Source organism: Schistocerca americana, chromosome 3, assembly GCF_021461395.2.
Source record: "Schistocerca americana isolate TAMUIC-IGC-003095 chromosome 3, iqSchAmer2.1, whole genome shotgun sequence".
NCBI lineage: Eukaryota > Metazoa > Arthropoda > Insecta > Orthoptera > Acrididae > Schistocerca > Schistocerca americana.
In genome coordinates this window covers 254,794,358-254,811,564 of record NC_060121.1, presented here as the reverse complement: position 1 = coordinate 254,811,564, position 17,207 = coordinate 254,794,358, and the positions used below count along the sequence as shown (strand labels likewise).

The 17,207-nt window shown below is 43.5% G+C and overlaps 1 protein-coding gene across 1 annotated transcript in view; it reads right to left on the bottom strand.

Annotated features, from left to right (window-relative positions):
- LOC124606003 (dynein beta chain, ciliary) overlaps window positions 1-17,207 on the bottom strand; it is an 809,537-nt gene that overhangs the window by 724,751 nt on the left and 67,579 nt on the right. The window contains exon 6 of the mRNA XM_047137965.1: window positions 8,560-8,699. Within this exon, the coding sequence (XP_046993921.1) occupies window positions 8,560-8,699 (140 nt within the window). The remainder of the gene's footprint in view (window positions 1-8,559; window positions 8,700-17,207) is intronic.

Below are 17,207 nucleotides of genomic sequence, written 5' to 3'. Positions count from 1 at the left end.
TCAGCAGTGAAAATCAATATATAGTAGTAACGAAGTCTGTAGATAACGTTGTATATTGGCATCGTTATTTCACTTACTTTTCTGTTAGAGTAAATGTGTGATAATTTAGTGCGATTACCAGAAAATTTAAAGTAAGTTCCTAATTTTTAATTTCTTTGTTTTCAATAACTGGGATTTCCGACTTCCCTTATTATGCGAAAGCTATATTTGTTTAAGGGTATGCCTAGAAGGAGAGTGCTAAAGGGTCAGAGTGAGAGACGCAGAGCTAGACACACACAATTTTTGCGTAGAGAAAGTGGCAGCAATGTGGACATTCATAATGACAATGCATCCGTTTTATTTAACGATCATAATATTAATGCGTGAGCATCGAAAATTCAAAGAGGCCAATGAAACTTACATAACTCTGAAAGAATTTTGCAGTAGATGGGTACAAAAGAAAAAAATAATGTATGTACATGAGGTAAAAGAAAGTAGACACACACATTTGGAAAGTCTCTGGCATTGCTGCTAGCTTCTATTACACGTAACGATCAGGTGCTACAGCAGAAACGACACACGAAAGTAACGTTTCGTGAAGTTGCTATCGAAGGAAGTTCGTATTTAAATGTTGCATATAACTGGTTTTCGGTATCATACGTGTGTAGGACAGCTACATTGCACCAAATGCCACATTGTTGATGTTGTCAACAGTCGAAAACCAAACGTAGCAATGAAGCCGTTGGGGACAACAAACGTTGTTTGTTATCGTCGTTTTTTCACTTACTTTGATCTAAGAGCGGCTACACACCTAATCACGCTTGAGCAAGCGTTAACGGAACTATATAGCTCTGTGTTCGAATGCCGCCATCACCACAAAATTTAGAGTGTCCCTAATTTTCTGTATCTTAATTTTGAGTAGCTACTATCTCGTATTATAGGGAAACTATATTTGTTTTAGATTACGCCTCGAAGAAGAACATTCACGAGTCGGACTGAAAGTCGGAGAACTAGAGAGACAATTTTTGCTTAGAGAAAGTAATAGGAACAATGCAGTTTGCTGATAACGATAATTCTATTGTCGTTCTGAAAGATACATTTAAATGTTCGCTGAACATAATTACAAATAATTTTGACAACTGTAATTGTGGTTTGATGAACTTACAGTGCAGATTTTGTAATGCAAATCATTTTGCGTTTGAGATGACTTTATGCGATAGAACGGCATTCACATTGAGTTGTTGTAAGGGTAAAAATAATTTGCCGCCATTAACACAAAATTTATTTTCAACACAGTGTGTCAAATATTCCCTTCAAATTATGGAACAACTGAAGAGAAAGCAAAAAATATTTCAAGAATATACGTAAGTATTATTTAGCATTTGCCACGGATCAGTTCTGCGGCTAACATTTCAGACACCTTAAGATACATGACATCTGCCATCACAGAACATGTCCACTGACGCAATTGGTCGAATTTCGACCACAGGCTACACTAGTTAGGTATAAATCTCCCAATTGTTGTCGATACTATTTCTTTGAGTTCAGGTCACATATGGTCTACACTCACATTGTTTATTTGGAAGGAGTGGAGATTGTCTCTCAGGACGGTGTCAAGCGAAATTTTATCTACTTTTTACGATAGATATATTTTTCGTTTATTTTTGATGGATTTGGCAGTTACGGTATTCAGTCTTGCTACGACAACCCTGTATCCCTTTTGATGCTCGTTATTAGCTCAGGATTATTTGTTGCTGAGAGCTCGAGCGTGTTTTCACAACCGTTTACTATTCGAGTTACGAACTAACTGCTCGAAATACTCGTAATTTTCAGAGAGAGCGTTTAGCACAATTTCGGATTATGTTTTATGTGTACCTTCGGATTTAAACATGCATTTTCGCCAACACATCGAGGATAAATTGAGGTAACCATTAGATTCGAGTTTTCTTTGAACCTCTCAACAATTGTATTATTTGAGTTGGGTGATCCGGAAAAGGATCCAATTATTTTATCTCGGATGCCAAAAATGACAGGAACTATCTGCATCAATTTCGCTTCGAGATAAACTACTTTTAACAGCAACAAACACGCTATCACTAACTGTATTTATCGTATCCTTTCTGAACACGGTTAGGTCCCCCGCAAAAAATTCGGGTGAATTTATATCTGGCCTTTCAGTACGTAAAACGATTTCAGCATCAGTGCTTTCTATTAGCGCTTTGAGCTCTGTTACTTTCCCAACACAGCTACGACTATTTACAACTGTTATACCGATGGTTCCTACATCTACACTACTGGCCATTAAAATTGCTACACCAAAAAGAAATGCAGATGATAAACGGGTATTCATTGGACAAATATACTAGAACTGGGATGTGATTACATTTTCACTCAATTTGGGTGCATAGATCCTGAGAAATCAGTACCCAGAACAACCACCTCTGGTCGTAATAACGGCCTTGATACGCCGGGGCATTGAGTCAAACAGAGTTTTAATGGCGTGTACAGGTACAGCTGCCCATGGAGCTGCAACACGATACCACAGTTCATCAAGAGCAGTGACTGGCGTATTGTGACGAGCCAGTTGCTCGGTCACCATTGACCAGACGTTTTCAGTTGATCTGGAGATAGGGCTGGCCAGGGCAGTAGTCGAACATTTTCTGTATGCAGAAAGGCCCGTACAGGACCTGCAACATGCGGTCGTGCATTACCCTGCTGAAATGTAGGGTTTCGCAAGGATCGAATGAAGGGTAGTGCCACGGGTCGTAACACATCTGAAATGTAACGTCCACTGTTCAAAGTGCCGTCAATGCGAAAAAGAGGTGACCGAGATGTGTAACCATTGGCACCCCATACCATCACGCCGGGTGATACGCCAGTATGGCGATGGCGAATACACGCTTCCAATGTGCGTTCATCGTGATGTCGCCAAACACGGATGCGACCGTCATTATGCTGTAAACAGAACCTGGACTCATCCGAAATAATGACGTTTTGCCATTCGTGCACCCAGGTTAGTCGTTGAGTACACCATCGCAGGCGCTCCTGTCTGTGATGCAGTGTCAAGGGTAACCGCAGCCACGGTCTGCGAGCTGATAGTCCATGCTGCTGCAAACGTCGTCGAACTGTTCGTGCAGATGTTTGTTGTCTTGCAAGCGTCCCCATCTGTTGACACAGGGATCGAGACGTGGATGCACGTTCCGTTACAGCCATGCGGATAAGATGTCTGTCATCTCGACTGCTAGTGATACGAGGCCGTTGGCATCCAGCACGGCGTTCCGTATTATCCTCCTGAACCCACCGATTCCATATTCTGCTAACAGTCATTGGATCTCGACCAACGCGAGCAGCAATGTCGCGATACGATAAACCTCAATCGCGATAGGCTACAATCCAACCTTTATCAAAGTCGGAAACGTGATGATACGCATTTGTCCTCCTTACACGAAGCATCACAACAACGTTTCACCAGGCAACACCGGTCAACTGCTGTTTGTGTATGAGGAATCGGTTGGAAACTTTGCTCATGTCAGCACGTTGTAGGTGTCGCCACCGGCGCCAACCTTGTGTGAAATCTCTGAAAAGCTAATCATTTGCATATCACAGCATCTTCTTCCTGTCGGTTAAATTTCGCGTCTGTAGCACGTCGTCTTCGTGGTGTAGCAGTTTTAATGGCCAGTAGTGTACATTCTTCCTGCGTCCGACCTGCGGTCTTTGAGACTGAAGACCTTTTTGTGTTTCTCCGAGACCCACTAACCTAAAAAACGTTGCATTCCACGCCACCGAGTCCCCGCTATCCATACAGCCTCCTCCTGCGTGTAATGGACCCCTGACCTATTTAGAGGAACCCGAAACCCCACCACACTATGGCGCAGGCCGAGGGATCTGCAGCCTATAAGGTCGCAAAACCGTCTGAGCCTCTGATTCAGACTGTCCACTCGGTTGTGTACCAGAAGTTCGCAATCTGTCCTGTCGACTATGGTGCAAATGATGAGCTCTGCTTTCATCTTGCTGGTAAGAGCGGCAGCTTTTACCACTTCAGATAGCCGCTCGAAACCAGAGAGAATCTCTTCTGAAGCAATCATTGATACCGACGTCAGCCACCACCTGCAGTTGGCTGCACGCTGTAGTCTGTAGCATCCAGAAAGAGTCGTTCCAAGTCTGCAATGACTCCACCCAGTACGCACATAGAATGCACTCTGGCTTTCCCCCTCCGCTCCCTTTGGCAGCCACGTCCCTAAGGGCCGCATAAGGCGCCTAACATTAGAGCTCCCAGCTACCAATGATGCCACATGCTCTGACTGCTCGGATCTTGCAGGCTGAAATGTTTTCTCTGAAACGACGATTGTATCTGGCGGAGGGACATCATCAGCTGCAGATAGCACCTGAAAAATGTTTGTCAGACTAACTGGGTAGGCCTTACGTTCAGTTTCCTGAGAAGTCTTTCGCAGCCTGCCACGCTTCGAGGCGACCTCACACTCGACCACGAGTGAGGGGTCAACTACAATGCGAGCAGTAATTGGACTAGCCACCGGAGTAGACCAATCGGTAGACTCGTGGGTCACACTGGACGTCCGTTGAATGCTCACGGCCAGTACACAACAATGATTCCCGCCTACTTCAGCTTCAAGCTGAGTAACGGAAGCCAACACAGCCTGGAGCTGAAAGCAAAGTGTCATCAACCCAGCTCTTATACGCACACAGAAATCTTGTAAGCATTTTCGATACGTTCCTTTCTTCTCCGATTATGTGGATAACTTCTTCATTCCCTATCTTATCAGTACATTTAATTTTAGGCACTCTTTTGTAACAGCACATCTCAAATGCTTCGATTCTCTTTTTTTCCCATAATCCTTGATTCAGCAACGTACAATGCTGTGCTTCAAACGTACATCCTCAGAAATGTCTTCCTCACATTAACGTTTATGTTTGATACTAGTAGACTTCTTTTGGCCAGGGATATCCTCTTTTCCTGTGATAGTATACTTTGTATATCCTTCTTGTTTCGTGTGTTGTGTGTCATTTTTCTTCCAAGGTAGTAGTATTCCTTCACTTCGTCTACGTCTTGGTCACTAGTCTTGTTGTTTAGTTTATCGCTGATCTTATTTCTGCTACAACTTATTATTTTTGTCTTTCTTTTTTTTACACTCTGTATGCATTAGACTGTCAATTCCCTCAACGGATCATGTAACTTTCTTCACTTCCACTGAGGACAGCAATGTCATTAGCAAATCTTATCACTGACATCCTTTCACCTTGAGTTTTAATCCAACCCTTGAACCTTTCTTATATTTCCGTCATTGCTTCTTCGATGTACAGAGTGAATAAAAGGGGTGAAAGACTACGTCCTTTCTTACAGCGTTTCTAAGCCAAGCACTTCGTTCTTGATATTCAAATCTTATTTTTCCTTCTTGGTTCTTATGCATATTGCACATCACCCGTCGTCCCTCAAAGCTAATCTCTATTTTCCCCAGAAGTGTAAACCTCTTGCAGCATTTCACGTTGTCAAATGCTTTTCCTACGTTTACTTTCCTACGTACATGATTTTACAGTATTCTTTAGTCGTCCATAATCAAGCTCAACATCAGAACTTCCTCTCGGGTCCTTTTACCTTTCCTAAAGCCAAACTGCTCGTTATTTGTAGATCCTCAGTTTTCTTTTCCATTATTCTGAATGTTATTATTGTCAGCAACTTGTATGCATGAAATGTTAAACTGGTTGTGCAATAGTTCTCGCGCTTACATTATCTTGTTACTTTCGGGGTTGTGTGGATGATATTTTCCCGGTAGTCTCATGGTGTGTTTGCAGTCTCATATAGTCTACATACCAACTCGAATTGTCAGTTACCACTTCCCACAATGATACCAGAAATTCCGAATTAATGTTAACTGTCATTTCTGTTTTATTTGCCCGCAGCTCTGATTAATACTGAAGCCCGTTTCTTGTATAACGAGTCACATTTCTTCTTCTATCACGTCATCAGACAATCGTTCCCATTGTAGATGTCTTCAGCGTTCTTTTTCCACCTATTCGCTCTCTCCTCTGCGTTCAACAGTGGTATTCCCACTGCAATGTTGACGCCCTTGTTTTAAATTTAAGCGAACGTTGTTTTGGATTTTCTATATGCTGAATCAGTCTTTCCAACGATCCTTTCTCTAGATTTCTTTACATTTTTCCTGTAGCCATTTTGCCTTTATTTCCCTGCACTTCCTATTTATTTCATTCCTAAGTGCCGTATTCCTCCCTTTCCCTGAAGATTTTTGTTTTTCTTTCTTTCGTCGATCAACTGAAGTATTTCTTCGGTTGCTCAGGCTTTCTTTGCAGTTGCCTTCCTCGTACCTATATCGGCCTGTTCAACATTTGTGATAGCTGTTCCTCTTCAACGGAACTGCCCTCTGTGGTATTCATTATCGATGTATCTACCGTCTTAAAGTAAATGCATCTCATTCCTCATTACTTCAATACCCCATATTTTACCACATGGATACTTCTAGACGATTCTCTTGAACTTCAGTCTAATCTCCGAAATTACTATCTTGTAATCTGAGTCTATATCTGCTCTTCAGTATGCCTTACAATCTAATGTCCTGAAATCTCTGTCTGATTATGACGTAGTCCAGCTGGTGTCTTACCGTTTACCCGAGTCTTTTCCAAGTATACCTTCTGCTTTTACTGGTTTTGAACAGTGAGTTCACTTGCTGAAATTTATTGCAGAACTTAAGTAACCTTTCTTCTATCTCATTTATAATACCAAGCCCATTTGCCATATATTGCTTCTACGAGGGATGACCAGAAAGTAATGCACCGCATTTTTTCTTCAACAATTCTTTATTGAGCATAATGAGAATTACACACACGAAAGAATGGTGTTTCATCTACACATCCAATTTTTCCACGTAGTCTCCATCCCATTCTATGGCCTTCCTCCAGCGCGAAACAAGGGCATGTATGCCCTGTCGGTACCAATCCATGTCCAGGTGGCGGAGCCAGTGCTTCACTGTGTGAATCCTTTGTTGATTGACAGATTCAGCGCCAACTGTCTCTTCGTAATGCGTCTGTCCTCTCGAATGACAACATCAGCTAGTTGCAACGCGTCTGATGTGATAGCCGTGGATGGTCTTCCCGACCGCTGCAAATCGTGGAGCTCCACCAAACCGCCTTCTGATGACCTCAGCCTCCCTGTCCACCGACTAACTATACTTCTGTCGACAGCAAATGCCCCATAGACTTTGCACAAGCGTTTGTGAATATTTCAACAGTTTCTTTCTCTGCAGCGAGAAATTCAATAACGGCACGTTGCTTGTAACGTACATCATCTACATACGCCATTTTGAAACGGTCCTGCAGCTTCGCTATCTGTCGGAAGTGACGGAAACTTGACGCACTCACTCAGGAGGCTTCAAATAATTCATACGTAACGTTTCGCATTCGTAGCATTGTTTTCGGCTGAGAAAAAAAAATCGCTGTATTACTTTCTGGGAAATCCTCGTTTTGCAATCGCATTCTAATCCCTTATGACTGTTAGATCATCATCACCCTTTACGTACTGAATTACTTGTTCAACATCCTCATATACTTTCTCCATCTCTTCATCTTCTACTAGTGACTTCGGCATGTATGCTCGTACTTGGACTATTCTTGTCCGTATCGTTTTGCTGTCGATTTTGAACTATTCACAGTAGCTTGATTTCTGTCCTACCTTTCCATTCATAAGGAATACTACTCCTGTTCCTGATATTAACCCTTTATTCGTCTAACTAGAAATCCTTATCTTCTTTCCATTAGATTTCACTGGCCCTCTCTATATCGAGACGGAACCACTGCACTTTTCTTTTCATATTTTCTACTTTCCATGCACATTCAAACTTCTAACGTGCCGCGCTCCAACTGTCGCTCGTTACCCATTTGTTGGTCATCTCCCCCTTGACAGTCTTCTCTCGGAGATCCAAATATGAAACAAATACGGAATTTTTTTGCCAGTAGAGAGATCACCATGAGACGTTTTCAATTACAAACCACATCTAGTGTGAATATACATTATGTGTCTTTAATGTATTGGTTTGCTTTGCCTACTGTATCCTCATTCTGTTGATCACTGCTGATTCTTCCGCCTTTTACGGGCAGTTTCCCTCCCTAACGGTGGGAGTGAGCCCAGACCTTTGACAAGGCCGGTGCCAAAACGAAGAAGACTCCTTATAACAAAAGTATTCAAAAGTCCTCGGCCACCATTGCTTATGGTTTTTATTCATGATTTTAACCAGTGGCTGAAATGGAATCAGGGAGTCATAACGTTTTGACTACTAGTCAAAGGCGCCACAACTAGATCTTTTCTACTAGCTCATTCCGCAAATGAATTGATATTTGACTTACATTATTGTGCAACACGTACCAATAGAATAAATACAAAATTCGATAGATATAAACGCTAACTCTGTGCCATCCCGATAAGTTTCTCAGCGGAAACAGCCCTGAAAAAAATTCGTAAGAAAAATTAATTGTTTTCCCGTTTTCAGGGGCGAGCACCGATCACACAGAGGAACATTCCACCAAAATGCGGCAGGACAAACTGACAGCACTTACCTGCGGAAGGCGTGGGGTGGTGGCCGGCGCCAAAGGCTTGTGACGAGTCCTCGCTGAGCACGTCGTTGATCTGCGTCGCCCACTTTATGATGACGCCCTCAATGGCGCTCTTCAGGTACAGGTCCACCACGTCGCCGCCGCTGTAGACAAAGGAGTTTTTGGTATTTCCTGGACCACGGACGCTTGTTCTTTTGTATCTGCTCTTATATATGTATGTGCTCTCTCTCTCTCTCTCTCTCTCTCCCTCTCTATATATATATACACTCCTGGAAATGGAAAAAAGAACACATTGACATCTGTGTGTCAGACCCAACATACTTGCTCCGGACACTGCGAGAGGGCTGTACAAGCAATGATCACACGCACGGCACAGCGGACACACCACGAACCGCGGTGTTGGCCGTCGAATGGCGCTAGCTGCGCAGCATTTGTGCACCGCCGCCGTCAGTGTCAGCCAGTTTGCCGTGGCATACGAAGCTCCATCGCAGTCTTTAACACTGGTAGCATGCCGCGACAGCGTGGACGTGAACCGTATGTGCAGTTGACGGACTTTGAGCGAGGGCGTATAGTGGGCATACGGGAGGCCGGGTGGACGTACCGCCGAATTGCTCAACACGTGGGGCGTGAGGTCTCCACAGTACATCGATGTTGTCGCCAGTGGTCGGCGGAAGGTGCACGTGCCCGTCGACCTGGGACCGGACCGCAGCGACGCACGGATGCACGCCAAGACCGTAGGATCCTACGCAGTGCCGTAGGGGACCGCACCGCCACTTCCCAGCAAATTAGGGACACTGTTGCTCCTGGGGTATCGGCGAGGACCATTCGCAACCGTCTCCATGAAGCTGGGCTACGGTCCCGCACACCGTTAGGCCGTCTTCCGCTCACGCCCCAACATCGTGCAGCCCGCCTCCAGTGGTGTCGCGACAGGCGTGAATGGAGGGACGAATGGAGACGTGTCGTCTTCAGCGTTGAGAGTCGCTTCTGCCTTGGTGCCAATGATGGTCGTATGCGTGTTTGGCGCCGTGCAGGTGAGCGCCACAATCAGGACTGCATACGACCGAGGCACACAGGGCCAACACCCGGCATCATGGTGTGGGGAGCGATCTCCTACACTGGCCGTACATCACTGGTGATCGTCGAGGGGACACTGAATAGTGCACGGTACATCCAAACCGTCATCGAACCCATCGTTCTACCATTCCTAGACCGGCAGGGGAACTTGCTGTTCCAACAGGACAATGCACGTCCGCATGCATCCCGTGCCACCCAACGTGCTCTAGAAGGTGGAAGTCAACTACCCTGGCCAGCAAGATCTCCGGATCTGTCCCCCATTGAGCATGTTTAGGACTGGATGAAGCGTCGTCTCACGCGGTCTGCACGTCCAGCACGAACGCTGGTCCAACTGAGGCGCCAGGTGGAAATGGCATGGCACAGGACTACATCCAGCATCTCTACGATCGTCTCCATGGGAGAATAGCACCCTGCATTGCTGCGAAAGGTGGATATACACTGTACTAGTGCCGACATTGTGCATGCTCTGTTGCCTGTGTCTATGTGCCTGTGATTCTGTCAGTGTGATCATGTGATGTATCTGACCCCAGGAATGCATCAATAAAGTTTCCCCTTCCTGGGACAATGAATTCACGGTGTTCTTATTTCAATTTCCAGGAGTGTATATATATATATATATATATATATATATATATATATATATATATATGTGTGTGTGTGTGTGTGTGTGTGTGTGTGCGTGTGTGGTTCGTCAGGCGCATTTTCTCTGGTGTTTCGGCAGATATTTGCAATTTCGTTTTTGCATTGTGCAGCTGGTGTCAGCCCAAACAATTACTGCTCGTCACGTCTTTCATGCGACGCCCAGTCGACGGGATGCGTCGGTTCGTTTCAAGTCATAAACAAAATGAAATGATAATTAAATCAAGACCCTACGCTGCCGACAGGCGTTGATATACATCAACGGGAACAGTTGAAAATGCGTGCCCCGACCGGGACTCGAACCTGGGATCTCCTTATTACATGGCAGACGCTCTATCCATCTTTTTTTTTCTTTTTTTTTTTTTTTTGCTTTTTGTTCGTTGTTGATCATTGTGCTTGGTCGTTGCGGACGTCACATGACATCCGTTCAAGTTCTTTTGTTGATCCTTCCGTTCAGTTTTATATTACAGAGGCCAACCAGCTTTCTCACCGAACACGCTGAGCTATCATGCCGGCAGATGTAAGCAGAGACGGACCCATCTGAGCCACCGAGGGGACAGAGGATAGTGCGACTGCAGGGACTTATCCCTTACACGCTCCCCGTGAGACCCAAATCCCAACTTGATGTCCACACAATACATTCGTAGTTCCCCGGATCGTTTCACTCGTTATTCACGGCAGACAATCTTACCGAGCCCCGCAAGAGTTCGGCAATACATGTGCATCCGCACAGAAGAAGAAGTTAAATGGCCTGTTAGCCTTAACTATATGAAAATGGTATGTGTTCTTTCGGACATGTCCGAAAGAACAGATACCATCTTCATATATAAACATAATGATTTTTGAAACCATATATTACGTACTCCTTCGGTAGACACGTCTCAAATTAATCTAGTGCGACATTTGATTGATCGATAGAGGGACAGTAAAACGCAAGGAGTGACGAGTACTGCAGCAGCGACAGCACCGCGCTGGCCCGCGCTGACTGCCGCCGTCACACAGAAGCGTGCTGCTCAGTCGCTGCTGGAGTACTCGTCATGCCCCACGTTTTTCTGTTTATGTTAATACAAATCGATAAATCGAATACTGCACTACACTAATCTGGTAGCGCTCTATCGAATGGCCACGTAAAATTACGAATTAAATATCATTTCGTTTGAAACGGGAGACAAACCGACGCATTCTCTCGACGATGGGCTTCGTATGAAAGACTCACGGCCAGCAGAATTTGTTTGGGCTGACAACAGGTAATTAGTTCTTAGCAGTATAATGATCAACGACATGAGGATGCAGAAGGCAATGGAAACCACAGGACATGTGGCCTGTTATTGAAGATGTGTCATGATGATTTCTCCATTGGCAAAAGATTCCGGAATAGTCCCCCATTCGGATCTCCGGGAGGGGACTGCCAAGGGGGAGGTTACCATGAGAAAAAGATTGAATAATCAATGAAAGGTATAACGTTCTACGAGTCGGGGCGTGGAATGTCAGAAGCTTGAACGTGGTAGGGAAACTAGAAAATCTGAAAAGGGAAATGCAAAGGCTCAATCTAGATATAGTAGGGTTCAGTGAAGTGAAGTGGAAGGAAGACAAGGATTTCTGGTCAGATGAGTATCGGGTAATATCAACAGCAGCAGAAAATGGTATAACAGGTGTAGGATTCGTTATGAATAGGAAGGTAGGGCAGAGGGTGTGTTACTTTGAACAGTTCAGTGACCGGGTTGTTCTAATCAGAATCGACAGCAGACCAACACCGACAATGATAGTTCAGGTATACATGCCGACGTCGCAAGCTGAAGATGAACAGATAGAGAAAGTGTATGAGGATATTGAAAGGGTAATGCAGTATGTAAAGGTGGACGAAAATCTAATAGTCATGAGCGACTGGAATGCAGTTGTAGGGGAAGGAGTAGAAGAAAAGGTTACAGGAGAATATGGGCTTGGGACAAGGAATGAAAGAGGAGAAAGACTAATTGAGTTCTGTAACAAGTTTCAGCTAGTAATAGCGAATACCCTGTTCAAGAATAACAAGAGGAGGAGGTATACTTGGAAAAGGCCGAGAGATACGGGAAGATTTCAATTAGATTACATCATGGTCAGACAGAGATTCCGAAATCAGATACTGGATTGTAAGGCGTACCCAGGAGCAGATGTAGACTCAGATCACAACACAGTAGTGATGAAGAGTAGGCTGAAGTGCAAAACATTAGTCAGGAAGAATCAATACGCAAAGAAGTGGGATACGGAAGTACTAAGGAATGACGAGATACGTTTGAAGTTCTCTAACGCTATAGATACAGCAATAAGGAATAGCGCAGTAGGCGGTACAGTTGAAGAGGAATGGACATCTCTAAAAAGGGCCATCACAGAAGTTGGGAAGGAAAACATAGGTACAAAGAAGGTAGCTGCGAAGTAACCATGGGTAACAGAAGAAATACTTCAGTTGATTGATGAAAGGAGGAAGTATAAACATGTTCCGGGAAAGTCAGGAATACAGAATACAAGTCTCTGAGGAATGAAGTAAATAGGAAGTGCAGGGAAGCTAAGACGAAATGGCTGCAGGAAAAATGTGAAGACATCGAAAAAAACATGATTGTCGGAAGGACAGACTCAGCACACAGGAAAGTCAAAACAACCTTTGGTGACATCAAAAGCAACGGTGGTAACATTAATAGTGCAACGGGAATCTGCTTACAAGAAGAATGGAAAAAAAATTGAGAATGCGCTAGGTGACGATCAGTTTGGCTTTAGGAAAAGTAAAGGGACGAGAGAGGCAATTCTGACGTTACGGCTAATAATGGAAGTAAGGCTAAAGAAAAATCAAGACACTTTCATAGGATTTGTCGACCTGGAAAAAGCGTTCGACAATATAAAATGGTGCAAGCAGCTCGAGATTCTGAAAAAAGTAGGGGTAAGCTATAGGGAGAGACGGGTCATATACAATATGTACAACAACCAAGAGGGAATAATAAGAGTGGACGATCAAGAACGAAGTGCTCGTATTAAGAAGGGTGTAAGACAAGGCTGTAGCCTTTCGCCCCTACTCTTCAATCTGTACATCGAGGAAGCAATGATGGAAATAAAAGAAAGGTTCAGGAGTGGAATTAAAATACAAGGTGAAAGGATATCAATGATACGATTCGCTGATGACATTGCTATCCTGAGTGAAAGTGAAGAAGAATTAAATGATCTGCTGAACGGAATGAACAGTCTAATGAGTACACAGTATGGTTTGAGAGTAAATCGGAGAAAGACGAAGGTAATGAGAAGTAGTAGAAATGAGAACAGCGAGAAACTTAACAGCAGGATTGATGGTCACGAAGTCAATGAAGTTAAGGAATTCTGCTACCTAGGCAGTAAAATAACCAATGACGGACGGAGCAAGGAGGACATCAAAAGCAGACTCGCTATGGCAAAAAAGGCATTTCTGGCCAAGAGAAGTCTATTAATATCAAATACCGGCCTTAATTTGAGGAAGAAATTTCTGAGGATGTACGTCTGGAGTACAGCATTGTATGGTAGTGAAACATGGACTGTGGGAAAACCGGAACAGAAAAGAATCGAAGCATTTGAGATGTGGTGCTATAGACGAATGTTGAAAATTAGGTGGACTGATAAGATAAGGAATGAGGAGGTTCTATGCAGAATCAGAGAGGAAAGGAATATGTGGAAAACGCTGATAAGGAGAAGGGACAGGATGATAGGACATCTGCTAAGACATGAGGGAATGACTTCCATGGGACTAGAGGGAGCTGTAGAGGGCAAAAACTGTAGAGGAAGACAGAGATTGGAATACGTCAAGCAAATAATTGAGGACGTAGGTTGCAAGTGCTACTCTGAGATGAAGAGGTTAGCACAGGAAAGGAATTCGTGGCGGGCTGCATCAAACCAGTCAGTAGGCTGAATACAAAAAAAAGTGTAATGCTGACGTTCTTACAGATTTGGATAATTGTAATTGTTGTTTAAATAAATGTGTGTTATTTACGATACTGCAACTGAGTTTGTGTCCACAGTCCATCTTTCTGAGCGTAGGTAGCTCGGTTATTTGTTGTTTACAAATCTGACAGCTCACTCAAAATGAGGTTTCAGATTTTTAATTGCGTAAAAACACTTTAATTGATCATAATTGAACCACCGTACCTTTACTGATAAAATGCCATTGTTTGCTTCTAGTGCAGAAAAACTTCAACAAATAAAGGATGAGCTTAGTAGAACAAGACTGAAAATAGGCCTGGAAATCTGTTGGAATAATAACAGGACAATGTGTAATCAACATACTGAGAAGAAAATAGTACAGATTGAAAATGTAGTCTTGAAACCATTTGAAAAAAAGGAAGAAAGCTCAGTGTTTATAGTCCTTTGCACAAGCTCAGATTTGGGAGGATTGTGAAGGAAACCGGCCTTGCCTTTACAAAGGATCCATCCCGGCATTTGCCTTAAGACATTTAGGGAATCACATAAAATCTAAACCTGGATGGCCGGACGGGAATATGAACTGTAGTTCTCTGGAATGCCAGTCTACTGTGCTGACCACTGCGCCTTCTTGCTCGGTGAACAAGGTAACAGTTGCCTGTAATGCCTTTGGTGAACCAAATAGTTTTCAAAATGAAAATCCGACGCGTCTGAAACGGAGAACATAGTCAGTACGTAACACCAGTTTTTACATACTGCATTCGGATGTGAGCTGTTAATGTAAAAATCACTGAAACTCGGGAGTTCCTTAGTTACAAGTGTAGAGAAGCGTGATGAAAATTACTCAGTAAGACAGGAAAATAAGCAAAAGGATAAGACAACAAACTGGAGTGGTCGTCGTATTTGTGCTCTAATGAAAATTGAACGGAATTGGTTGGGACATGTTGCCTGGTGAACAGATAGAAGGGGCATCTGTGGAGAAGTCCAAGATATAAGTAGAGATGATAAATGGTAGGATGACATTGGAAATCATAAAGGAGTGGAATGAATACTGACAAGCGGCACCCGAAATAGGTTGCTCTCTGACACAGTCGAAACTCTGCTTGGTGAAAGAAGGGTGAAAATGGACACTTATATTGTGCTTGGTGGTAACACTGAATAGTTTCCGAGAAAATGACAAAGTCTTGATGCTACTGCTTCAATTCGCAAGCGCGGTGCTATACCAACCGAGCTGGCACGGTAGTAACTAGGAGCAAAGTTTCGAATTTTTGTACTCCGTGTTCAAATCTGATGTTATATTGTCATTTTTTTCGTTTTATTGTCGCAGAAGTATGCAACTTCAATGGGATCAGTATTTTACTGATGTCGAGAAACAATGGAACTTTTTGCGAAAGAAATAAGTATTTCAAATCTTACTAAAATTAGATTTTACCATCGCAAATCTTACATAATGTTATGTAACTAATAGTAATGAAAATTAAATACATATAAATTCCAGTATATTAATTTTTGCTTTGATATTTGCTTTTATACATCAAGAGAACCAGTGTATTCCGAAGCCACAGTCACATTCTTTAATGTGAATATCATTAGGGAAAGCAACTTCGTTAACGTTGCCAAATACCTCGCGATCTGGCGATAATTTCACGGCAAACTAAACGTATCAAAGCATTTCCTCCAAAACTGAAGGCTGCGATTGATTACTAATCCCGGCGTACATTTTATTACTTGCAACGCTTCCGTTTGCTGTTGGGTGAGAATAGGGCACTTCTGCAAGGGAGGAATGTATTTTTTCACCTGTCAGTAAAATTATACGTCGTACGGTTGACAGAACGGCATACACCTTGACAGAATTACTTCTAACACGTCGATATTCCGGTTTCATCGACAACCAGACCGTCGTATAACGAGGGATTGGCTCTGAGCACTATGGGACTTATCTGCTGAGGTCATCAGTCCCTAATAGAACTTAGAACTACTTAAACCTAACTAACCTAAGGACATCACACACATCCATGCCCGAGGCAGGATTCGAACCTGTGACCGTAGCGGTCGTGCGGTTCCAGACTGCAGCGCCTACAACCGCTCGGCCACTACGGCCGGCTTATAACGAGGGATAGCTTTGCACAGCCCACAAATCAATAATGTGCAGAAGCGGCTACATTTTACGTAAGGTCGCAAAACTTAATCCAAAACTTTACGACAGATTCGTCTCAACTGGTTGACAGTTATCTCTGTAAGATTGTCAACTCAAAAGATAACATTATCTTACTTGAGACGTGATACATTCTGTTTAATCGGTACTTTTATCAAAACTAAGGTTAAATTCAAGAATTATACTGGGGGTTTGAAGTTGAAAGAATCTCACTGTTCCCAATAGTTCATCAAATGGAAGCTTGTCATTGGCGCTGCTGTCCTTAGTGACACGATGCTGCAGAATTCCGTGTTTCCCTATGAATGAGTTGCACCAGGTGTTCCATGCATTGAATTCAAAAGTTTCTAATGCTAATTAGGCTGCTGCAGTCATTGCCCGCTAGCTACCACAGTGCTCGTGTAGTAACAACATGTCCATTGTTTCTAACTTCTGTAAAACAATCTAACACACATGAATCGATCATTTGATATATATCTCGATTCGATCCTCTGCTTGTCATTTTGGTCTTCCATCGCGGTAGCTGTTTCGTATTTGTGGGCTTGCGCACTCGTATACTGCTCAGTGCGAATTAACACTTTCCGGAAAACTGTTACTAACAGTTTTTGTTTTTCTCCTAGAAAGTCACGTCTGGGCTAAGTCGTGAACTGTACACTTTCCGATTAAAATATGCTCTTGTCGGCCTATGTCATGCAACAAAATGCCCCTCATAGATGTTATTCAGGGAAGTATAGGGCCCTGTTGTGACAACAGCCGACGCGCTCGTGTGTGTTCGCCATCATCATAGCAGCTGACAGCATACGTTACGAGCGTCCCAGGTGCCTTCGAAGCGTGTACTATGGCTGCTGTCCGGGCACATGAGCGTGTTGGCTGT